A 25,292-nucleotide genomic window follows, 5' to 3' on the forward strand; every position below is an offset into this window, starting at 1 on the left:
TGTCCTCTGAACAGTTTTTTGTTTGTAAAATGTGTCTCACACCACGGCGGCAGGTAGCCTAGCAGTTGATAGCGTTGGGCCAGTAACCGAAAGGTCACTGGTTCAAATCCCCTAGTCAGCAAGGTGGAAAAATCTGCCATTCTTCCCTTGAGCAAGACAGTTAACACCCAACAACAGATGCTCCCCGGGAGCCGATGACATTGATTAAAGACCCATTTCGGTTGAATGTAATTCAGTTGTGCAACTGACTAGGTATTCCCCTTCCCAAAGGACAAATTCAAAATGTCGCTCACAGAAAAGGGAACAAACAAAGTCACTTCAACAACCAAAACTGATTTTTTTTCAAAAGGTGCGTCCACTGAAAGTTGGCACACAACTAATAAGGGGTTTCTAAAAGACACACACCATGAGTGCGCATTACATTTACCCCAGAGAAAACAAACTAAAGGAGCAATATGGAGCAAGGGAAAACAAAACTCGGGCTTCTTCCTGGCTAACTAACATGCGGTGTAGCTCTCCCAACATGTCCTCTCCAACTGATGCACTGAGCCAGCACAGATGTAACACATACTGACCAATGAGGTGACTCCAATCAGTGCACGCCTCAGCTAACATGCTAACCAACTTCGAAATAGAGAAACCGAAACACATAACACAAACTATCTTTGGATTAGATTTTTGACAGTCAGATCTACTATATACTGATCATGATATTGCAGTGAAGATGGTGTTTAATGACAATTCAGTTCATGAGTCAATGTGATAATTGTGCAAATCACCTGCCATCCATGAAAGGCTCAGAGCCCTAAAATCCGCTCTCTTTTTGTATTTTTTATTTTGTCATTTTACCCCCTTCTCGTGATATCCAATTGGTAGTTAAGTTCTTGTCTCATCACTGCAACTCCCCAACGGGCTCGGCAGTGGTGAAGGTCGAGTCATGCGTCCTCCGAAACATAACCCACCAAGCCGCGCTGCTTCTTAACACCTGCTCGCTTAACCCGGAATCCAGTGGCACCAATGTGTCGGAGGAAACACCGTTCAACTGGCGACTGAAGTCGGCGCCCGGCCCGACACAAGGAGTCTCGCTAGAGTGCAATGAGACAAGGAAAGCTCCCCGGCCAAACCCTCCCCTAACCCGGATGATGCTGGGCCAATTGTGTGCTGCCCTATGGGACTCCCGGTCACTTCCGGCTGTGACACAGCCTGGGATCGAACCCCAGTCTGGAGTGATATCTCAACACTTCAATGCTGCACCACTAAAAGCCTCTCTTGAATGAAACTGAAGTGCTACAGGTGTGGTATCTTAATTTGATCCCTTTCTCACAGCGGAAGAATAATCCTGCAGCAACTGGAAATGTGAATTATTGTGTGGATTATAATTAATGGCCATTTGTGTAGGGGTTGATACATTTTTGGTTGGGGAAAATCAAGTCTGGCATTTTAAAGTGGAAATTACAAACTTTAAAAGCCTTTTTAAACCTTATACACTACAAATGTGCATTTCCTGCACAACAGGGTGATCAAATTAAGATCCTACACCTGTACACATTGCCAAGGCCACAGGATATTTGTTTTTCCAGACCTTTTTGCCCTTTTCAAACCAATCATTAATTCAGTGCTTTGCCTCGGTCAGAATGAAACCTAAGGTAGATTCAGAGCACGCTGACATGAGCTAGAGCACAGATGTGTTAGGGGTCATCGCTTTATTCATCTCAGCCATTTCACCCAGGTCATAACAGGCACGGTTAGTTAAAAGCACATACTTAGAATGCAGTTTGCATGTGTGGGAGTGCGTGTTTGAGTGTGTGCGGGTGCGCGCACACGTGTGTTACCCTATTTGTGTTGTTTTATAGAAAGTGGAAGGACTAAGGAAGGAAAGGGTGTGGTAGACACAGATCAGTTAAATTTTTCCCTGAGATGTTGTTTTTTCAAAAAGCCGTAGAATGAGATCCTCAGTTATGCTGTAGTGGTGTTTCGTAGTGATGTTTTAGCTTGATTTCAAAAAGGTCAGAGTTCAATTTAATAGAAATAAAAAACAAATGTTAAATTTACACAAGTATTCAGACCCTTTACTCCATACCTTGTTGAAGCACCTTTGCCAGCGATTACAGCCTGGAGTCTTCTTGGGTATGACGCTACAAGTTTGGCACACCTGTATTAGCGGAATTTCTCCCATTCTTCTCTGCAGATCCTCTCAAGCTCTGTCAGGTTGAATGGCGAGCATCACTACACAGCTATATTCAGGTCTCTACAGAAATGTTTGATCTGGTTCACATCCGGGCTCTGGCTGGGCCACTCAAGGACATTCAGAGACTTGTGGTTGTCCTTCTGAAAGTTTCTCCCATCTCCACAGAGGAGCTCTGTCAGAGTGACCATCGGGTTCTTGGTCACCACCCTTCTCCCCCGATTGCTCAGTTTGGCTGGGCGGCCAGCTCTAGGAAGAGTCTTGATGGTTCCAAAAATGATGGAGGCCACTGTGTTCTTGGGGACTTTCAATGCTGCAAAAATATTTTGGTACCCTTCCCCAGATCTGTGCCTTGACACAATCCTGTCTCGGAGCTCTACGAACAATTCCTTTGACCTCATGGCTTGGATTTTACTCTGACATGCACTGTCAATAAAGCTACATTTTGTTCAGTGGTTCATTTTCTATAAAAGGATAGACATAGACAGCTACAGGGTCAAAGATTCACCTTGTATCTGCTGCCTGTAAAAAAAACAATAACTATTCTTTCGGTTGGTTATAAGAGCAACACTGCTCTCTGCTGGTGGAAGGTTGTACCAGGCCCAGGGACGATGGCATCATTCTAGCGGGGTTGCATTACATTATTAATTTCGTTCAATTCAATAATTCGATTTTGTACTTGAATTGTTAAAAGCTAACTCTGCTAGTAAAGTAAGTTTGAGAATTGCTATCAAGAGAAGTGCCTTTTTATAGCTATAACCAGTTTTCCATCCAACATTGAAAGTAAAAGTAGGCTACATGTCATGGCAGGCCTGATGGAAACAGCTCATTTGTAGGTAAACTTTCCAAACGTCAACAAAATACGCTAGACAATGTGGGATCTTTTTGTGTCAGTAAAATGTATTATACGAGAAATGGCGGTGGAAATGCTTATATGAAAGTAAACTTGGGAGTCAGTTGCGCGGTCCTCCCACTACGACTCGTGAAAGCATACAGTTTATTAGGCTACAGATTAAATAATTTATGAATTTCACAGGATTATGAAAAGGAAAGGTGATGAGTTTGATGCTCCTTTCCAATAAATAACGTTTTATTCTGGTGTTATGATGATCGATGCTTGGCTGCCATTTAATAAATAAAAATAATATTGCTCTTTTGTCCATATTAATCTCATCCACTATATCTAAGAGTTGTTGGCTAGAGCGCATGTGCCAATACCAGATTGGGCACATTCGTTATATAACACCATTTTTGTGGTGACAAAACCACCAGCCGAGTAGAAAATGCGTTGGAAACCAAACTTGAATTTTTTTGATCTAACTCCATAAAAGTTATTTTTTGTTTTCTGACCTTTATTTAATTCCCTCATAATTCAACCACCTTTATGCACGACAAAACCGTGAATAAGGTCTAGCGATCCTGCCTGTTGCAAGTGGGAAAAGCATATTTTCCCCATATAAATAGCAGAATTTTCCATGCACTGTAATTTATAAATGAATAATAATATAATAATAATATATGCCATTTAGCAGACGCTTTTATCCAAAGCGACTTACAGTCATGTGTGCATACATTCTACGTATGGGTGGTCCCGGGAAACGAACCCACTACCCTGGCGTTACAAGCGCCATGCTCTACCAACTGAGCTACAGAAGGACCGAGAGCTAAGAGCTATTGATAAGGCCGAGGTAAATTACTAATCAGTTTATATGCTATGCTAATTACTAATCAGTTTATATGCTATGCCCTCCGACGAACCATCAAACAGGCAAAGCGGAAATACAGGACAAAGATTGAATCCTACTACACCGGCTCTGATGCTCGTCGGATGTGGTAGGGCTTAAAAAATATACAAAAGGAAACCCAGCCGCGAGCTGCCCAGTAATGCGAGCCTACCAGACAAGGTAAATGCCTTTTATGCTCCCTTCGAGGCAAGCAACACTGAAGCATGCATGAGAGCACCAGCTGTTACGGACGACTGTGTGATCACGCTCTCCGTTGCCTATGTGAGCATTAACAAGACCGCGGGGCCAGACGGATTACCAGGACGTGTACTCAGAACTTGCACGGACCAACTCCAATTTGCACACCGCCCCAACAGATTCACAGATGACGCAATCTCAATTGCACTCCACACTGCCCTTTCCCACCTGGACAAAAGGAACATCTATGTGAGAATGCTGTTTATTGAGTACAGCTCAGTGTTCAACACCATAGTGCCCATAAAGCTCATCAATAAGCCAAGGACCCTGGGACTAAACACCTCCCTCTGCAACTGGGATTCTGGACTTCCTGACGGGCCGCCCCAAGGTGGTAAGGTTAAACATCAACACACCTGTCACACTGATCCTCAACACTGGGTTCTCTCAGGGGTGCGTGCTTAGTCCCCTCCTGTACACCCTGTTCACCCATGACTGCATGGCCAAGCACGACTGGCTACCCGGACTATTTGCATTGTGTGTGCCCCCCCCCCAACCACTCTTTTTAAGCTGCTGCTACTCTGTTTATCATATATGCATAGTCACTTTAACTATGCATTCATGTACATCCTACCTCAATTAGGCCGACCAACCAGCACTCCCGCACATTGGCTAACCGGGCTATCTGCATTGTGTCCTGCCACCCACCACCCGCCAACCCCTGTTTTACGCAGCCTGACTAACCGGTGTCTGTATGTAGCCTCGCTACTGTATATAGCATGTTTTATTTCTTTACTTACCTATTGTTCACCTAACACATTTTTTGCACTATTGGTTAGAACCTATAAGTAAGCATTTCACCGTAAGGTTGACACCTGTTGTATTCGGCGCACATGACAAATAAACTTTGATTTGATTTGACTCCAACACCATCATTAAATTTGCTGATGACAGAACGCATCTCCTTCCTGAGCGGTATGACGGCTGCGTGGTCCCATGGTGTTTATACTTGCATGCTATTGTTTGTACAGATGAACGTGGTACCTTCAGGCGTTTGAAAATTGCTTCCAAGGATGAACCAGACTTGTGGAGGTCTACAATTTTTTTGAGGTCTTGGCTGATTCTTTTGATTTCCCATGATGTCAAGCGAGTAGGCCTTGAAATACATCCACAGGTACACCTCCAATTGACTCAAATGATGTCAATTAGCCTATCAGAAGCTTCTAAAGTCATTACATAACTTTCTGGAATTTTCCAAGCTGATTAAAGGCAGTCAACTTAGTGTATGTAAACTTCTGACCCACTGGAATTGTGATAGTGAATTAATTTGCCTGTAAACAATTGTAGGGAAAATGACTTGTCATGCACAAAGTAGATGTCCTAACCGAAAACTAGTTTGTTAACAAGACATTTGGAGTGGTTGAAAAACTAGTTTTAATGACTCCAACATAAGTGTATATAAACTTCCAACAGTATCTCATGTTTCCAGTAATGTCTTTCTCTCCCTGCTGAAAGTTGAACAAACCCAAAGCTATTTTTCAATTAAATAATGGTTGAGTGTGTGTGTCCTGAATAGAACTTCTTAAGAATCAAGCTCTTCAAGTGAAAGTCAACAGAACTGGATCTGTGAAGGACTCACGCTTGTCAAGTTGATTTCTAAATAGCATTGAGATTCAACCTGAGTAAATGTTGTCTATGTTATTGCTTCTTAAAGTTTCCTGATCATTCTTGGACTGTGGAGAAAAATCCACTGCAAAGGAATGACAACACTATATACAGATAATCATTTTATTTATTTATATATATGGCAATGCTTTCAGAGAGGAGAAAACAGACTGACAGACCACAGGGCAGGTCAGCGATGAAATGATGCACACATGATTGACAGAACAGAAGCACTGAAGATGAAGAGCAGGCGAGTTGGTAGAAGAGAAATTAGCGGTCTGAAATCAATCAACCTAATAACGGGAATTCCTGCAAGTCAATTGATTACAGGCCGTGCAGACTTGCTGTTATTTACAATCATACTGTAGAAAAGGCCCATGGAGTTGGTGGAATAATCCTTTAATTCATTGCCATTTACTCAGCTGGGCCAGGGGCGCTTTAATTAGGTCAGGTGGAAATGTCCGACAGATCTCAACTCCATAAAAGGAGGAAATGGCCATCGCCTGATCTCGCTGCTTTCTCTTCCTTAACTCCCATCTCATCCAGAAGTTCTATGCGTCCATGAATCCACACTACTCAGTAAATATACCACTTTATGGTTAAAGGAATTCCTGCCTCAGTCTCATCCATTCCTCTGTCACCTGTTCACCTTCACCGTCAGTCATCCTACCTGTCCAGCTACCCACACAGATTCCAATAATCTTTCACATACTGTATTTGAGTAGAATCCACCTATGTACATTACATTATGGCTATATCTGTAGTCTGTGTGTACAGATTTAAAAAATTATGGTAGAGGACAAAAGCATCAATCTATTCAGGTTTAGTGGTCCTCTGTTGAAACATTTGAGACAGTGGTATGTATAAGAGTCCAACTGAATGACAAAAACATTCCTACAATGTTTCTCTCCCTTCTCACAACCACCGACCCTACAGCAACATGACACAAGTCTGCATAGCCTCCATGTGTTTGTGTAATGATAGAAAGAAAAACAAATCAAAGTCTTACACCAGTTGGTGCCCAGCCTGAATGGGCTTCGAAGACACGATAAAGTAAGTGCGCACAAAACATTTTTACAGTAAACAAATTAAATGCATAATTAGCAATCAAAGTACAGTTTTCACCTGTAAAATCAAACCGCATGTTTTGATTGAACAATTTGCACCAAAATGAAAAATATGAAATGGGTACAAGTGTAAAATATGAAATGGGTACAACAAGTGTAAAATATGAAATGGGTACAACAAGTGTAAAATATGAAATGGGTACAACAAGTGTAAAATATAAAATGGGTACAACAAGTGTAAAATATGAAATGTCTCCTTTTGACATGGAAATAACTCATGTCTCCAAGTGGAGATGTGTTGATAGGTTATACTGGTTAGCAACGTTAACCTTTGGCAGTTTGAATAACCTCCATGTATTTGACTTCATGTCTGTTTGCTCCCCTATTCTTCAAATGGGAGGTCTATCACAATACACTATAATGATTAAGTGACGGGAACAAGTCTGTCAATGATGGACTTCAGTTAGTTCATAACCCAACATCATTACCTACAAGAACATTTCATGATTTACAACATAACCCCCTCTGGAAAATTATAGCGTGTAAAACATATACACCAAAGGTTGTTGCTGAGGGGAGGACAGTTCACAATAATGTCCGGAACGGGAGCGAATGGAATGGCATCAAACACATGGCCATCCTCCCCAATTAAGGTGCCACCAACTGTATGTGATATACACACATACAACTGCTGCACCATCAACTCAAACTAAGCATGAAATAAGAGATTCCTAAGAACAACAAATAAAGACATTCAAGGCTCTTCCTCAGGTGACTAGCTAAGGCCACACCGAGACAGATGTGAAGTAGCAGCGTTTACCCCGATTACATAGGTCTACCTATGCTTTTACCACATTCCCCTTGTCTCAACACAGTTTAGAAAGGAGACTTAACACTTCTCTGTGGTCATTCATTGTCAGTTTACTTTGAACTAGAGGGGTTGAGTTTAACTAGCCCTAACCCCCTTTAGAATCACCATCTCTTTAGGCAGTAAGCACAACATCCTTTAAGATTAGTCTGCTTAAATAAACCACAGACATACACCCAAGGTGTAGATCGGGGCTCTCTAATCCTGTTCTTGGAGAACTAGCTTCCTGTAGGTTCTAACACCAACCCCAGTTGGACCTAACCTGATTCAGTTTATCAACCAGCTAATTGTTAGAATCAAGTGTGCTAGATAAGGGTTGGAGCGAAAACCTACAGGAGGGTATCTCTCCGGGAACAGGGTTGGAGCGAAAACCTACAGGAGGGCATCTCTCCAGGAATAGGGTTGGAGTGGCGCAGCGGTCTAAGGCACTGCATCTCAGTGCTAGAGGCATCACTACAGACACGCTGGATCGAATCCAGGCTATATCACAACCAGCCGGGATTGGGAGTCCCATAGGGCGGCGCACAATTGGCCCAGCGTCGTCCAGGTTTGGCCGGTGTAGGCCGTCATTGTAAATAAGAATTCGTTCTTAACTGGCTTGACTAGTTAAATAAAGGTTCAATTAATAAAAACCTACATGAGGTTAGCTCTTCGGGAACAGGGTTAGGGAGCCTGCTGTAGAAAAGCTAAACAAAAAGTCTAAATAGTCAGTCACATATCATATTGCACAAATTATGCAAAAATGCACATTACACAATGTTAATAAAAGGTTATTCTCTAAGAAGAGTTGTACAGTCGCAAACGTGTCCTGCACACACAGAAACAAGACAAAGAAACATTACACATTCATCTTCTGCTTGAGTCTGAACGTTTACGTTCATGGTTATTACTTCAACAATAAAGGCTTTTAGCCTCACAGTACAATAACTTAAGTCTTAAGCCTCCCTCCCCTGTAACCGTGACACATTTGCCCACGAGTTCAACTTCTTTGTGACGGAAAAAGATGACGTGAAGTGAGTGGCAGAATAAGAGGGTTCTCTTGGGAGGTCAGGGTTCATAGTTCATTGGGATAGCTGGTCGAGGTGTGTCAGGGTGGGTGGATAAATTGGCTTTGTGGTCCTCAGGCCCAGTGTCCATGGTCATATTCATTAGGGTACACCTTAGCAAAAGGTTTTGCAATGGGGGGTGGGACGACGACAACGACAAGCATTTCTTATTGGACAAGTTCAGGTAGTACCTCCCCATTTCAGTAAATGTTCTTCCATTTGGTGCCTAATGAATACACCCCAGGTTCTGACCTTAGTTCTGGTCTAGGGATGGACCTTGAAGGCCAGCAGCTGCTCAGAGTGCATGTTATTGAGGGAGCGGAGGTCGGGCAGTCTGAGGAGCAGCTTTGTGAATATGGCCGACTCGTTAGGGTGGTTCTTAGTGATGAGGCCCCTCAGGTGCCGGATCAGAGTCTCCTGAAGAGCCTCCACAGAGTTTACGTTCTCAATCCCTGAGCGATCTAGAACACAAAAACCACAGTAGAACGTTATTAGACTTGGTTCCTATACTTTTCTCTGATCACCATGCATCCTGTATGTCTCTATGACATGAAGCTCGACCAACTGATACGGATAGAAGATGTAAGTAAGGAAACACTCACTATAATACAATGCATGCTTTCCAACACAACAAACAGATAGTTACACTACTCTCTTGGTAGAAAGCCCTACACAGCACCATAACAACTCACAGTATTAAGTCAGTTTTTATGGGACATATAAGAAAGTCTATAAAAAGGGACAGGAAGTGCGAATCCTGTGAGTGGGGTCACAATGTCACAGTTCGTGAGCCTACCGGCAGAGATGAGGACGACAGCGGTGAACAGGCTCATTTCCTCCTCGCTGAGGCTGAGCCCCATCAGCTTGTCGCTGAAGTCCATCATGGAGGTCAGGAAGTCGCCGGCGCCCATGGCTTGTAACATCTCCACGCTGTACTTGTTACCACCCAGAAACGTCACTATGCGGTCTTTCACGTCAAACAGGGACACAAAGCGAACCACTAGCACCTGGTGAAGTGACAGCAGACACTGGGATAAGTCTGGGTGAAGTGACTGCAGACGCTGGGTAAGTCTGGGTGAAGTGACTGCAGACACTGGGATAAGTCTGGGTGAAGTGTCTGCAGACGCTGGGTTAGTCTGGGTGAAGTGTCTGCAGACGCTGGGTAAGTCTGGGTGAAGTGACAGCAGACACTAAGTAAGTCTGGGTGGATCAACTGCATTTCAATGATAGCCTTATCAGTTCGGTTTTTCTACTGTTTTCATTCACATACATGTGAGACAAAGGGGTAGAGAATAGAATACAATAAAAGATTGTAAGTGAGTGTTCTGAGGTTGGTCTTTACCTCAAAGGTACCAGCCTTGAGCAGGCTGACCTGGTCATGTTGGGAGAGGTCTCTAAAGCCTGGGATCCGCTTGGCAAATTCCACCACCTCCCTGACAGCTGGGGTGAAACTGTGGCTGAACTCCTCCCAGATCCCATGGCCTGAATTATGGGGGTTCACATGGGGAGATGTGTTCATGGGACACAGCTGAGGACAGAGAGAGAAGGGAAAGAAGGACTTGGGTTAGGAGGAGGCATACGCGACATATCATTCACATACTTATTAAATGGTAGATGAGGAGAGTAACCCAAATACAATGCGTTTTGTTAACCCAATCTAAAAGGTGTAAACACTCCCCCTCTAGAGATCAACTGTGGTGTTCCACAGGGATCGACTCTTAGACTCTTATTTGATGTCAAATGCATCAACACTGCTTTCTCAAGTGCTTTGAGAATAAAGTGTTATATAAATCTAGTTGATCATTATATGACAAATCATAACATGTATATTAAATTAATTATAATATATCATACACTCCTTCTCCATGTGTCTATCTTGGACTCACCAGATGCATCCGGTTGCCCCTGTTCCACAGTAGTCCACTGAATCCTCCATGGGAATTGGAATTGGCCTGGCTAGTGCTGTTGTTGCCTCCTCTCAGGCCATGTTGGGCGTAGGATGGGCAGTGGCCACTAGGGGAGCAGGTGGGCAGTCTGTCCCTGCTGTAGGGGCAGTAGTTCTCGCTAAGGCTGGTGGTGTGGTCCTCCTGGCAATGGTGGCTGTCAGTACCCTGAGGCCCAGTGTTGGTGGGCCTCTCTTGAGCCTGGTAATGGGCCTGAGCGGCTCTGAATGAGGCCAGGTTATTTTGGTGGTTCTGGTTCTTAATCTGCTGGTTCCCGTCCTCCTGTTGGTTCCGGTTCCTCTCGTCTAGCCAATTTCCAGTGTCACTGACATGTTGCTCCGCCCCAGGAGAGGTCAGCTGGGCGTAGGCCTGGGACTGGGGGGAGGGGCTACCTTGCTCCTGGTTGTAAATTAAGGTCTCCTGGTGGGCCCGGGTCACCGAGCCAATCACCTCCTCTGACCCGCAGTCTGAAGCAATCGATGGAGACACAGAGTTAGGGCTGGGGCTTTTATTCTTGGTGACCGCAGGCTCGCGGTTTGAGCTGGTCTCCTCAGATTGGTTGGACATGGGGGAAGCGGCGGGAGAGGTGGAGGGGACGGAGCCTAGGCCAGAATCAACATATTGGGGGCGGGGCTCCACGGGGCAGGCTGGCGACTGAAGCGGATTGGCCACGGGGAAGGGTGTGTTGCAGTGGACCTGGCTGTGTAGCTGGCTGTTGTTCGTCATGTTGTTCACAGCACTCTGCATCTCTAGCAGCATGCGCTGCTTCTCACGCTTTGGGATGCGGCCGAAACGCACAGCTAAGGAGGAGAGAACATTTAGAAAGGGTCCATACCAAAATATATGCTTGTCTACGGATAATCAAATACTGTAAATCCCTGTTTGAAATGATCAAACCAACTCTTTTCTTCATCTACTTCTTTCTCAATCATATATTTATCCAACCCATGACAACCAACAATAGCGGTAATACACCATGTATTATTGTAACTGAAGAGGGGATGTAGTTATATAAGGTAATAGAAACATACAGTCCTTGGACATGCCGACAAGCAGACACTTCTTGAAGCGACACTGCTGGCAGCGGTTCCTGTTGATCCTCATGATGGCACAGCTCTCGTTCTTCAGGCACTTCTTATACTGGATGTTCTGCTGGATGTTCTGCTGGATGCTCCGACGGAAGAAACCCTTACAGACAGACAGACGGACACACTGGTTAAGTCAGAGTTTTCATAAATGTTTTATAAGTGGGCCTTTTTCTAGAGTTACATCTGTGTTGGGGAGGTTTTGCACTTTGTCGATTTGTATGCTGAAATCTAGAAGATATTATTTATATGAATAATTCATTATTTGATATCAAATTTGGCCATAGAAAAACGAGCCCCCTAAAACAGAGTGTATTAGGGTGCATGACGCCTCTCAGCTTTAGAGGTAGAAGGGGAATTCATGTATTTTTTTTGTGGGTAGATCAGCTGTAATATTGCAGATTGGTTGTGGCTTCCATCAATGTAATTGTCTGCATCATTTCCAATCCTCCATATTTATTATTTTGTAAATAAATCATTTATTTTGTGTGTGTGTATATATATTTTTTTATTTTTTTCCCCCCAAACCCTACCACCCCTAATGGGAGTAAACTAATGGAAAACAATACTTAAGCTTCTACTTTTAGCTTATACATCCTATACACATTTTACAGACACTGTATATTTTACAATAGTTATATTGTTTGTTTTTAGTCCCATCCTTCAGCTGCACTCAAACCCTCCCATCTTTCTCTGAAGAACATCACTTTTTGATTTATATTTGCCATATATTTTTCAACTGTGCTGTGATTTTTCACAAAAGTTATGAACCTTTCTCTTCTAAAGATTGTAAATTAAAGAAACATTTTTTGCTAAGAGTATTATTATATTATTGATCAATTGACTATAGCTGTGTTAAAATACCCATACTAACATACTGTATAATACATACTTCATGATTATATACTACATACTATTAGTTAGTTTTAGTATACTGTAAACAAACTATAATTTCAGTTGAGTGTACTAGCGCCTCGCCTGTCTACCAGGAAGTTGATGCTCTTGCTATGCAACCTATTACTAGCTTGTTAGCTTAACAAATGACTAGATGAAATTTCTTCCGAAGTCATAAAATGTCTAACTTTCTATGGCTTGTTTTAAAAATAGCAATATTTTGGAGATTATTTCATTTTCAAATAACCGAAAGTGAGATGTTGTAATCAGAATAAAGGGAAAAGGGCCATTCTAGAACTTGGGTGAGACATTCATACTAATCTGCTACAGAACCAGTTCGGATTTAAGTACAACTTTTGTATGACTGAAGCCTTTAGTGAGAGGTCTAATGCTTTAATCATTTCTGCCCTCCGAAATCATATTATATAAAAAGGCCAGTTTAATTTAGTCTGGCTTGCCGTTACAAATAAAATGGAATATATTTTCCTCATATAATTTGAAAAACAAATCTCTAGGTGTAGGTAAGGCCATAAGCAAATAGGTAAACTGGGATATGACTAAAGAGGTAATCAGGGTGATTTTTCCACAAATAAAACAGGTATCCATGGCAGCAAGAGCTTATCTATTTTTGCTAACTTGGGGCGACAGGGTAGCCTCGTGGTTAGAGAGTCGGACTAGTAACCAAAAGGTTGCAAGATCGAATCCCCGAGCCGACATGGTAAAAATCTGTCGTTCTAGGCCGACATTGAAAATAAGAATTTTTGTTCTGACATGCCTAGTTAAATAAAAGGTCAAAATAAAAAATTATGTTAAAATTTATTGTAGCAAGATCGTTGTTTTTCTTTTGGATATGAATACAGAGTATATCCACTTCACCATTAGACCATTTTTGAAAGCTGTATATTTTTGTGATCCAATACGTAATATTGCATTTATCATAATTTGGTTGTATTCTAGAGAGGTTAGAAAAAGTATCTAGATCTGCTAGAGGAGGGGGTGGCAGGGAGACTTTTGCTTATCCCAGTGCTCTGACAGCAGAACTAGGTCATTAAGAGAGGAAAGTTAGGGGCTGTTAGGGGCTGTGGATAAAAATAAGGCAGAACTACTTAAAGCTGTATGGGTTCGATGAGGATGGCTGCTGTGATGATTTGACCCAGTTAGGCTACCATACCATTATGTCACCATGCCCTCTCTCTCACATAACTATGATATTGAGGAACAACATGATGCAACATTGATTAGGTGTGTGTGTGTGTGTGTGTGTTCTCACCTTGCAGCCCTCACAGGCATGAACCCCATAGTGGAATCCAGATGCAATGTCGCCGCACACCTTACACAGCAGCATCAGGCCGTTGATTTCTGCAAAAACATCTCATCAGCACCCACTGAGGAATTACCTCTAAAATGTAATAAGACTTTATTCATCCACAAATGATAAGCAAATAGTACTTGAATAGACGTTCAAGTTATTACACATCAGAGAAACCACTCACTAGTAATGTCGCATTTTGCAGTGGAGACCGAGCGTCCGGTCTTTGCGATAGTGTGGGCCAGCGGGAGGGTGAGGCCTGCCATGTTTAGGGTCTTGTTCAACACGTTGTACTGGCGACAGCTGTGGGAGGAGTTATAGCTGCAGTCATTTGAGTCACTATGACATGACTCAGGGCTAGAGGAGCTGATGTAGGCTATTACACCCCCTAAGTGGAGAGAGAGACATGAAGATTAGGCTAATAGTTTGACAGGATTAAATCTCTATGGACAGGGTTGCCTACTGGGGTAGCAGAGTTTCAAGTTACACAAAGAGCAATGCATTTACATGATCTTATAAATAGAGTGAGTGTTTGAAAGGAATTGAATAAATGTTGTTTCTGAACATTTTTGCAGACCGAAGGATCTGGAAATGGTACAGTCCAAAACTATTCTTAGCATTGAATTATTCCATCTATAAAATACTGCTGCCCCTATTCAATACAACTATCAGAACCACCCCACTCCAAACTATCATTAACAGCCCCCATTTTACAAGCACTCAGTTTCCCTGATTCACATATAGCAATCAAGTGACACTGATGTCACATGTTTCTCCTATAGAAACCAAATCTGATCCTGATTGAACCATAGCATAAAGAGGCTATTTTATATTTGTAGCCTCGTGCCTACCCATAATTCCCTGGTGCTAGTAGCTCTGAGCCAGGAAGAGAGGCTGAGCACCCGCCCAGTCAGACAGCCTTGTTTTTGTATTCCCCCTTTTCCAGATCAGACTGACCTGGTTTCTCTCCCTCCATTCTGGTTAGATAACGCTCCTGTTACATATTGTCAGCAGGGTGTGTGGAGAATAGCCTGGCTACACGGCAATTGTTCGATTAATCGTTAGATATTGCTGCACTGTCGGAACTAGAAGAACAACCATTTCGCTACACTCGCAATAACATCTGCTAACCATGTGTATGTGACCAATAACATCTGCTAACCATGTGTATGTGACCAATAAAATTTGATTTGTTTGAACACACACACGGCTCAAGATGGAAGCTCGTCATCATTCAAGAGGCAGGGCCAACATGGACGGATTGCGATTAATGCCTGCCAAATGTTATGTGGTCTAATAGAAGTATAACCTATTGTGATGTGTTCATGAGTTGGTCGTCTGCATGTTCCTTGTTGACCGAATTGCATTTACAGAAGTAGTTCAGGAAAAATTCTAAAACAATCTCAAAAGGCACAACTACCCTATTTTCAACAACCGAGGTAAAGTTGGTTTTATAGTAACACATTCGGACATTCGCCAAAAGCCATTTAAAAATCAATAACTAAATCACTGTGTCACAGAAACATGTATGTTTGATTTATGTATGATTTATTCTAGAAATGTCTAGCATACCTTTACAACATTTGTTTTGAGGTAAAATTCCAGTTGACTTGATTGAAATAAATAATATATACACTGCTCAAAAAAATAAAGGGAACACTTAAACACAATGTAACTCCAAGTCAATCACACTGTGAAATCAAACTGTCCACTTAGGAAGCAACACTGATTGACATTTCACATGCTGTTGTGCAAATGGAATAGACAACAGGTGGAAATTATATGCGATTAGCAAGAAACCCCCAATAAAGGAGTGGTTCTGCAGGTGGTGACCACAGACCACTTCTCAGTTCCTTTGCTTTCTGGCTGATGTTTTGGTCACTTTTGAATGCTGGCGGTGCTTTCACTCTAGTGGTAGCATGAGACGGAGTCTACAACCCACACAAGTGGCTCAGGTAGTGCAGCTCATCCAGGATGGCACATCAATGCGAGCTGTGGCAAGAAGGTTTGCTGTGTCTGTCAGCGTAGTGTCCAGAGCATGGATGCGCTACCAGGATACAGGCCAGTACATCAGGAGACGTGGAGGAGGCCGTAGGAGGGCAACAACCCAGCAGCAGGACCGCTACCTCCGCCTTTGTGCAAGGAGGAGCACTGCCAGAGCCCTGCAAAATGACCTCCAGCAGGCCACAAATGTGCATGTGTCTGCTCAAACGGTCAGAAACAGACTCCATGAGGGTGGTATGAGGGCCCGATGTCCACAGGTGGGGGTTGTGCTTCCAGCCCAACACTGTGCAGGACGTTTGGCATTTGCCACAGAGAACACCAAGATTGGCAAATTCGCCACTGGCGCCCTGTGCGCCCAGACTGCCATTAGGTACCAAGATGAGATCCTCAGACCCCCTGTGAGACCATATGCTGGTGTGGTTGGCCCTGGGTTCCTCCTAATGCAAGACAATGCTAGACTTCATGTGGCTGGAGTGTGTCAGCAGTTCCTGCAAGAGGAAGGCATTGATGCTATGGACTGGCCCGCCCGTTCCCCAGGCCTGAATCCAATTGAGCACATCTGGGAAATCATGTCTCGCTCCATCCACCAACGCCACGTTGCACCACAGACTGTCCAGGAGTTGACGGATGCTTTAGTCCAGGTCTGGGAGGAGATCCCTCAGGAGACCATCCGCCACCTCATCAGGAGCATGTCCAGGCGTTGTAGGGAGGTCATACAGGCACGTGGAGGCCACACACACTACTGATCCTATTTTGACTTGTTTTAAGGACATTACATCAAAGTTGGATCAGCCTGTAGTGTGGTTTTCCACTTTAATTTTGAGTGTGACTCCAAATCCAGACCTCCATGGGTTGATAAATTTGATTTCCATTGATAATTTGCGTGTGATTTTGTTGTCAGCACATTCAACTATGTAAAGAAAGTATTTAATAAGAATATTTCATTCATTCAGATCTAGGATGTGTTATTTTAGTCTTCCCTTTATTTTTTGAGCAGTCTAAAATGCCATTTAAAACTGTTTAATTAAATCAATAACTAATTTCCACTTGAAATTAATATTTCTTTAAAGTTATTGCAAATAAATGCATAGTTTAACTTTTTTCTGCAACAATCACTGAATTAGTTATTGATTTCTTCATCTTTAAAATGCAATATTTGAGCTTTTATGCATTTCCATCCAATCAAAACTGGAATTTCTACTCAAATTGAAGGTTGTAAACTAGACAGTTACAGAATAAATCCTACCTAGTTTGATGTTTGTCATAATCAGTGAAAAGGTTATTGATTTACACCACTTTAAATGGCATTTTATAGATTGTATTTCTATCAAATCAAAACTGGAATTTGTATTAAAAAAAGGTTGTAAAAGTATGCTAGACATTTATAGAATAAATCATATATAGTTTGATGATTGTGACAAATGGTGAATTAGTTACTGATTTATACAGCTTTAAATTGTATTTGAAAGATGATTTTAAAATGGTAAAAAAAACAATAACTAATGAATTGATTGTCACAGAAACATAAAAATATGGTTTATTCTATAAAATATCTAGCATACATTTGCTTTTAATTTTAAAAAATCCAGTTTCGATTTGAATGAAATTGTCTCATGTCTATTGAGTGCTCGAATATAAAACCAACTTTACCTCGGGCTTTCACCGTTCATAAAGGATGAAAACCATAGCAATCCCATAGAGTCACTTACATAATGGATAGTTGATTAGGTTGTGAACGTTTTGGCCTATTGATCAACTATAATTAACTTGGCTCATTGATGACGTTTTTGGAACGTCATTGGAACCCACCCCCATGTGGAACAGGCATTCTCGAAATACCCAGTGGTAGTAAACTATGGTATGCCGTTTGGGTCTTTGCAAGTTAACCTCTTGGAACACTAGGGGCAGTATTTCATTTTTGGATGAAAATACGTCAATGAGCCTAGTTATAATTGACACTATTTGATGCGTCAAAATAACAATATGTAAACTATATGCAAATGTTGGCCAATCACTGTATGAAAAACTTGTCATTCATCATCACCAACAAACTATGAAAAATGGGTCAGTTTACATTGCTGCAACCCCATAACTGCATGCAGTTTCACGTGTATCTACACCAGCTCCCAGGGCAGGATCTTTAGCAGATTTATGCAATGTTAACGTCACATCGCTTCTTCGCCAACCAGAGGACACAAGGGGAGCGTACGTCACAGCGCTCCTCAACCAATCAAAGAGAGCGTATACAGAGTCGCACATGGCTAGCGACCCGTCCATGTGAGAAAAGGGACCTGCAACACTGTCCCAGCCTATTGATTCTGAAATAATACACTCATTAAGGCTGATTACAGTAAGAAAGATCGGACATTAATGAGCAGGTTATTGCAAACCATTAGCTTATGTTTTGATTCAGAATATCACGCAACCCTTTAAAAATCAGTATATTGACAAGTAGACTTGAAGTTGTAACATTTATCTAGGTCACAAAAACACAAATTAAACACTTATCAAGATGCAATGTCACAAACAGTTATTGTGTAGACACTAAAATATGCTATAGGCCTACCAATACATCTTTAGAAATCTACTGAGCATAAAATGATCTTACCTGCTTTTGTAGATTCCATGTCCTCTGAATGAAATCCCCTTCTAGCAACCTGAAGTCTGATGACGTGTTAGCTTGTTTTCGGCAACTTTTTCGGTCGCTGGTTGATACTATGATCAATTAATTGAAGCGTTCAGAAAATAGTCGGCAAACGCATTTAGGCCTACTCGTTCCGCAGATTACATCTATAGCGCAACAGCTGTTGCCAATCAGACTGATTTCGCACCGTGATATTTGACTACAACCATATGTCAAAACTAATCACATAAATTCAAATGTATTCGGGGTTTTTTTAAACGCCCCGAATCAAACCAAAGATTGTAGCCAATTGTTTCGCTTCAGAATGAATCGAACGTTCGGAATTCCGTATCTTTTTCTTTCCGTAGAGCGCTCCAAAAAGCTGTCCGTCTGAAGTTGTTTTTTCTGTAGGCTAAAGACAGGCCTAAGCCCATGTATATCTATAGCATACAAAATATGTATTTTCTTGAAGGAAACGATAGCAAGGAGCAGAAAGTTATCCTCTGCCAGAGAGATTAATTGGATGACTGTTTCGATTAGAGCTCTCGACTCAAACTGTTATGCTACCATGTGACCCATGACAGCAGCTCCTCCTTCCGGAGCCTAGCGCTGGTGTCAATGGGTAGATTAGTTTTGCATGGCCCGGTTCCCCGGGGGCCTGGCGATTTCGCTTAAGGACCAATGGAATGGTCTCACCCGGGCACCGGACCATGCAACATGAACAAGCCCAATGTAACCCACTGACACACTTTTTACAGTTCAAAGTGGGGTGTGGGGTGTGGCTATCCCAGCTTTGATGCACCTGTACTGACCTCGCCTTCTGGATGGAAGCGGGGTGAACAGGTAGTGAGTGTCTCGGGTGGTTATTGTCCTTGATTACCTTCCTGTGATATCGGGAGTTGTAGGTGTCCTGGAGGGCAGGTAGTTTGGCCCTGGTGATGCGTTGTGCAGAACGCACCACCCTCTGTGGTTGTGGGCGGTGCAGTTGCCTTACCAGGCGGCGATACAGCCCAACAAGGATGCTCTCAATTGTGCACATGTAAAAGTTAAATGAGGATTTTCGGTGACAAGCCATATTTTTTCAGCCTTCTGAGGGTGAAGAGGCGCGATTGCTATTGCGCCTTCTTCACCACACTGCATGTGTGTGTAGACCGTTTCAGTTTGTCGTTGATATGTACACCGAGGAACTTAAAACGTTCCACCTTCACCGCTGCTGTCCAGTTGATGTGGATATGGTGGTGCTCCCTTTGACGATTCCTGAAGTCCACGATAATCTCTTTTGTTTTGCTGACATTGAATGAGAGGTTATTTTCCTGACACCAACACTCCGAGGGGCCTCACCTCCTCCCCCTAGGCTGTCTCGTCGTTGTTGGTAATCAAGCCTACCATCGTAGTGTCGTCTGCAAACGTAAATATTGAGTTGGCGCGATCATGGCCATGCAGTCGTGGGTGAACATATATTGCTGATGGGTTCCAGTAGTATATCGTATAGCATCAAAACACATGATAACATTTCTCCAACATGTTGAATGCACTGAGACGTAAAATCAGAAATGATTATAACAAGATTTTTCCCACATATATTGAGCTCTCAGGATTTTAAGAACGAATAAAATAATAATAAATATATCAAGCAGTTTATATTTATTCTAAATGGCATATATTATTATTATATTATAAAATGCATTCTCACATTGGCAGCAAAGGCTTCTTCACACAGTCCAATATAAAAATTAAAACATTTAAAATTATTTTCATTATTAAAAAGAATTCAACAATTGAATGTGCGTAATAGAGCATGCCAGCTTGTTGTCCTAAAACCCGGAAATGAGTTGCCCCTGGTTCGTTCAGCCTTTCCTATGGGGAAAATTAATGGGAAAGAATAGTTTGGGATAAATGGCGAAAATAAGGTTTGAGATTAACACCGGTTTAGATCTTATACGTTTTGTTCTTTGAGCTAATATCAGTCAGTTAACACGGCCTTTATTAATTATTAAGACTTTATGTGCTTTTTATTTTAGTTTTTTACATAAGTGCTTAAAAATTCACAGAAAGTGACATTAGCTGATGAAGATTATCTCATAGAACCACAGACCTTATTTTCAGTAAAGCTGTTTTGATATGTAACAATTCTTCTAACAGTCTCTTCGGTAACCTACACTCTCACTGTGCCCCCAGATAGGGCATGTTGGGAGAAAAGTTGTCCTCCAGTCCAAGAGATGAGGCAGAGGCCACAGAGAGGGGAGGAAACATGAGGGCAGACACATGCAGAATGACACACACACACAGGTAACAGCTTGGTTCTTTACTCAGGAACGAGGGCAAAATGTAGATATCTGGGTGTAGGTCTGCATGTGCATTCTGCAGCAAGAGTAGATGTCACATGTAGCAAAGCACAGCAATCACAGATAATACACTAGTGTTTTCACATAGCTAACCAAGGAGGAAAATAATGAAGTAGTTGTTTAATAATAATATATGCCATTTAGCAGACGCTTTTATCCAAAGCGACTTACAGTCATGTGTGCATACATTCTACGTATGGGTGGTCTCGGGAATCGAACCCACTACCCTGGCGTTACAAGCGCCATGCTCTACCAACTGAGCTACAGAAGGACCATCAGTTTATCAGGACATTGATTAGCTGGTTGACTTTACTGCAGCATCCTCTGGATATATTATGTAATAGTTGTCTTCCTGTCCAAGAGGTGAGGCAGAGGCCACAGAGAGGGGAGGAAACATGAGGGCAGACACATGCAGAATGACACACACACACACAGGTAACAGCTTGGGTCTTTACTCAGGAACGAGGGAAAAATGTAGATATCTGGGTGTAGGTAATAATATATCCAGAGGATGCTGCAGTAAAGTCAACCAGCTACTCAGTGTCCTTGAAGCTTGAGTCTTTACGTTGAACTGAGTAGTGGTGCAACAGGTTAGGGGAAAGAGGGCAGTGCTTCACATTGTGTTACTTTACCATTTATCTGAAAACCTGTGCTTAACGTTGAGCAATTTATGATATTAAGGCGTTATCTTAAAACGTTAAATTTCTTCCAGTTTAGATGAATTAAACTGACTTTTAGCCCATATGTCAATTGAGCGAGGCAACTATACATTTTCCCTTCTGACCTGGGACTTGAACCAACCACCCTCCAGATGCTGTCCCACTTTAACCTCTAGATCAGGAATCTTCAACAGTTCCTGGAATGCCAACCTTCTGTAGGTTCACTCCAACCCGTTACCACCAACTTGATTCAGCTCAACCAGCTAATTATTAGTCCGTGTTAAAAGAGAATCTATAGGACCGTAGCACCCCCAAATCTTGTTGAGTGCTCTGCTCTAGTACACTCACAGGGTCACTTACTATTATCCCAAAAAACACTTTAAACCCATCCTGGGGATAACCTAGATAATGACAAAAATCCATGTGTGCACTGTAGATGCTGGTTCAAATCTGTTCCACTCAGTCATATTGGTCAATTGTTTTACAGGGTGCCTTTTCATGAATCACATTTCACAAGTTTGTGAAAACGCTAGTATGTCAACGTTGCTTATCATAGTTACTAACCACTATATGTATCACTTCCTTGCCTAAGACATCAAATAGCAGCTTACACCCAAAATGAATAGCCCTTACAAATACAACACATCAGACCAACAATTTGTCACCATAAAAAGGCATATGTTTATTTCTTTAAATGTACAGACACCCTCTAGCGGTAGCGGTGTAGCTGCAGGGTATTGCGTCTCTTCCAGGCTGCCCGGCGGGAACCACCCATGGTCAGGTGGAACTTGTGGCCCTTGCCCAGGCCGCGGCTCTTCTTTCCCGCGGACGTCAGGCCACGCATCTCCCTGTGCTTGTGCACAGGTCTGGTGATCCATTGGGTGTCGGGGTTGCGTCTGATAGTCTTGTGGAAGGTGTCGATCAGGATCACCTCGAAGAACTTGTAGGTGGAGTCCTCTCCTACCCAGTAGGAGGCCAGCACCCTCAGGCCTCCACAGTGACGACCAGCACGCTCCTGTTGGGGAGACCGAAGACCAAACAGGTCAGACAAGTCACATCCAGAAACATAGGTATAAATGTAAATCACTGATATGCAGAGATGTTACACAACCACAATAAAAGCAGGTCAAACCACTCAACAGATAGAACGTTATACCAGGGGCTGGTCTAATGATGACACTGCTGACCCCAGACTGCCCACGCCCCCCAGGGCGGTAGGGTTGTTATCCCCACTTACAGCACCTTCAAGTCTGTCTACCTCATCCACACTATATACCATCCGTTGAGAAATTCTAGCTGTGTGCTTCAATCTAAACTGCATGGGAAAGATCTGAAATGTTGAAATCAGTGGCCAATGTCACATTCATTTGAGAGTGAGGCATATACAAGATAAAGTAATCACAAAATCCAATGTGAAGAGAATATTATTCACTTTAGTTTCCAATACAGTTTTAAATACAATCAATAAACTTTTGCGAATGATGCATTATTTTCTGTGGTTTCAGACAAATTGGCTTATCTCAGACAGGTTTCACCATAGTCGATAAGATGGGGAAAAAAGTTTAGCATCATTAACCACATTGAGAGAATGCATTACTGGTGTTGAAGAAAGGGGTACCATTTGGAATATGAGCCTTGTTTCAGAAAAGAAACAAAGCAAAAAAAATTGCAAATTCCAACATGCCTATCAGACGGCAATGAGGCCAATATGAAATTACTTGTACTTATGATTTGAACTAATATCGGCACAAGTGCCGAGAAGCAGGGGGAATGGTAGATTTGGAAATGAGCATAAATTTGTTAAAATGAAGACAGATCAGTGACATACTTATGCAGTTCTTAGTAACCTCCCCGAAGTGTCTAATCATTTACTACCCTCATGGATTTAAAATACAGAGTAAAATTGTATAGAAATATTAACTGTAGCCCAAGTTTACGCCAATCCTATGCTTTAAGTCCTAGAACAAAGTGAGCAAGTACAACATTGGGGAGAGAGATGAGAATCAGACCACAACCTGGGAGATGCACCTGTACAGGAGCTCTTACCTCAGCAGTAGACTGGAGGCTGCGGGCGAACTTGATCTCGTTGACACCATGGTGGACGGGCTTGCCGTAGGTGGCACCCTTGGGCACGGGGCGCTTGCGGCCTCCACGGCGAACGCGGACACGGTAGATGACGTAGCCTGTTATATGGAGAGAAGTCAGGAAGAGAACAATGATGTAAATAACAATCTGGCATAAGAGATCAGCAACATGTCAAAGAATAAAATACAATATAAATTGGTACAACCACTTGGTCCACCTTTAATGTGAATAAACACTTATAAAAGGATAAGTGACTCACAGGTATTAATGAAAGCACAAACAAGCGATCAGAATACCATTACTGCCTAATCACATCAATAGGGCTACAACACTTTACATATTTAACTTAGCACACCATTGCATCTGGCACCTTATGCCCTGCCTCAGACATGTGGCAAACTTGAAGAGCAAAGGTGACATGAGAAACGATCAACTATGAAGCACAAGCAGGCAACAGACTTGAATGGAACAGACACCCACCTTGTTTGCACTTGTACCCTAGTCTGCGGGCCTTATCGGGTCTGGTGGGTCTAGGCGCACGGTGGAGACCAGAGAGCTGACGGTACTGCCAGCAACGGACGCGCAGGAGGAAGCGCATCACGTCGGACTGCTTCTTGCGCCATAGCTCCTGCATATATTTGTATGCTCCCATGTTAGACTAACTGTGAGAAAAGGCAAAGCGAAATATGTAACCAATGACCACCATTCAATGTTGCGATTTAGCAGTTAGTTGGAGAGAAATAAGGCACCGACAAGTAACATTTGGTAGTTAGCTAATCTTCATTAAAAGCCATTATTTGGCCAAGTTGGCTAGCCAGCCATCCAGCACGTTTAGTTTGTTTACAATGTACCTTGAACTATTCAAGTCATGAATTACATCTTCGGGATACATTTCATTTAGCGGGTATTAAATTGGAGTCTACGGGGAAGTGCTTTTGGGCTAATTTCTGTTAAATTCCAGACCCGCTGGAAATCTGTCTTCTGGAAGCAGGAGGCTAGCAGTAGGCCCCGATGCTTACAGTCCTACACACTGGATAGATGGCCAACACTACATAGTAGGCAATCACTTACCACAACAAAAACACACCAAATAGACACAAGAAAAACCTCTTAACGCACAAAATACACACATCTTAGAAACACAGAATGTCAATGGCTATCAACTTTCTAACATCGCTCCGTGGCAGTACATAGAAGACAGATAGGAGACCCGTGCACAATGCAATATTCACATTTTAATCCATTCAAATGTAGAAATTGAGGTACTGTGTTATTAACGACGAACCCCACCAACTAAATCCACAACTATACAACCTGATGGTAATGATTTAATTCAGATTTTTGATGGATTGTACATTCTGAAAAACCACAAAAATACTCGCTTACATGATGGCGTACCAGCCGGAAAGAAAGAGAAAACGGACCCAGCATGCTTTATGAAAACGTCAGTGACACCGTTCAGGTCAGACACGCCTGGGTATTGTAGTTTATTCCAATGACGTTAATATTTTTCATATACATTTCACCTAACTTCATAACCTGGGATTTTGATGCTTTTTAAATTTTAGAATTGAAAATCACGACCAGATTGAAAG

The 25,292-nt window shown here is 42.4% G+C and overlaps 2 protein-coding genes and 1 non-coding gene across 3 annotated transcripts; all 3 read right to left on the bottom strand.

The window, feature by feature from the left end:
• Nucleotides 1-5,878: 5,878 nt before the first annotated feature.
• On the bottom strand, nt 5,879-19,184 carry LOC118398028 (nuclear receptor subfamily 1 group D member 2-like). Its single transcript, XM_035792978.2, has 8 exons — nt 18,594-19,184; nt 14,166-14,369; nt 13,943-14,031; nt 11,725-11,881; nt 10,637-11,493; nt 10,093-10,278; nt 9,547-9,757; nt 5,879-9,211 (listed from the first exon to the last, which is right to left on the bottom strand). The coding sequence occupies exons 1-8, from the start codon at nt 18,610-18,612 to the stop codon at nt 9,015-9,017; spliced, it is 1,920 nt and encodes a 639-aa protein (XP_035648871.1). The 5' UTR covers nt 18,613-19,184; the 3' UTR covers nt 5,879-9,014.
• A 3,083-nt stretch (nt 19,185-22,267) lies between these two features.
• LOC118398030 (60S ribosomal protein L15-like) lies at nt 22,268-25,160 on the bottom strand. The gene is made up of 4 exons (XM_035792987.2): nt 25,084-25,160; nt 24,178-24,359; nt 23,659-23,795; nt 22,268-22,627 (listed from the first exon to the last, which is right to left on the bottom strand). The coding sequence occupies exons 2-4, from the start codon at nt 24,347-24,349 to the stop codon at nt 22,322-22,324; spliced, it is 615 nt and encodes a 204-aa protein (XP_035648880.1). The 5' UTR covers nt 24,350-24,359; nt 25,084-25,160; the 3' UTR covers nt 22,268-22,321.
• LOC118398909 (small nucleolar SNORD12/SNORD106) lies at nt 23,105-23,194 on the bottom strand. The gene has a single exon (XR_004828730.1). It is a non-coding gene; the product is annotated as a small nucleolar SNORD12/SNORD106 (small nucleolar RNA).
• Nucleotides 25,161-25,292: the final 132 nt, after the last annotated feature.

Source organism: Oncorhynchus keta, chromosome 19 (assembly GCF_023373465.1).
Source record: "Oncorhynchus keta strain PuntledgeMale-10-30-2019 chromosome 19, Oket_V2, whole genome shotgun sequence".
Classification (NCBI taxonomy): domain Eukaryota; kingdom Metazoa; phylum Chordata; class Actinopteri; order Salmoniformes; family Salmonidae; genus Oncorhynchus; species Oncorhynchus keta.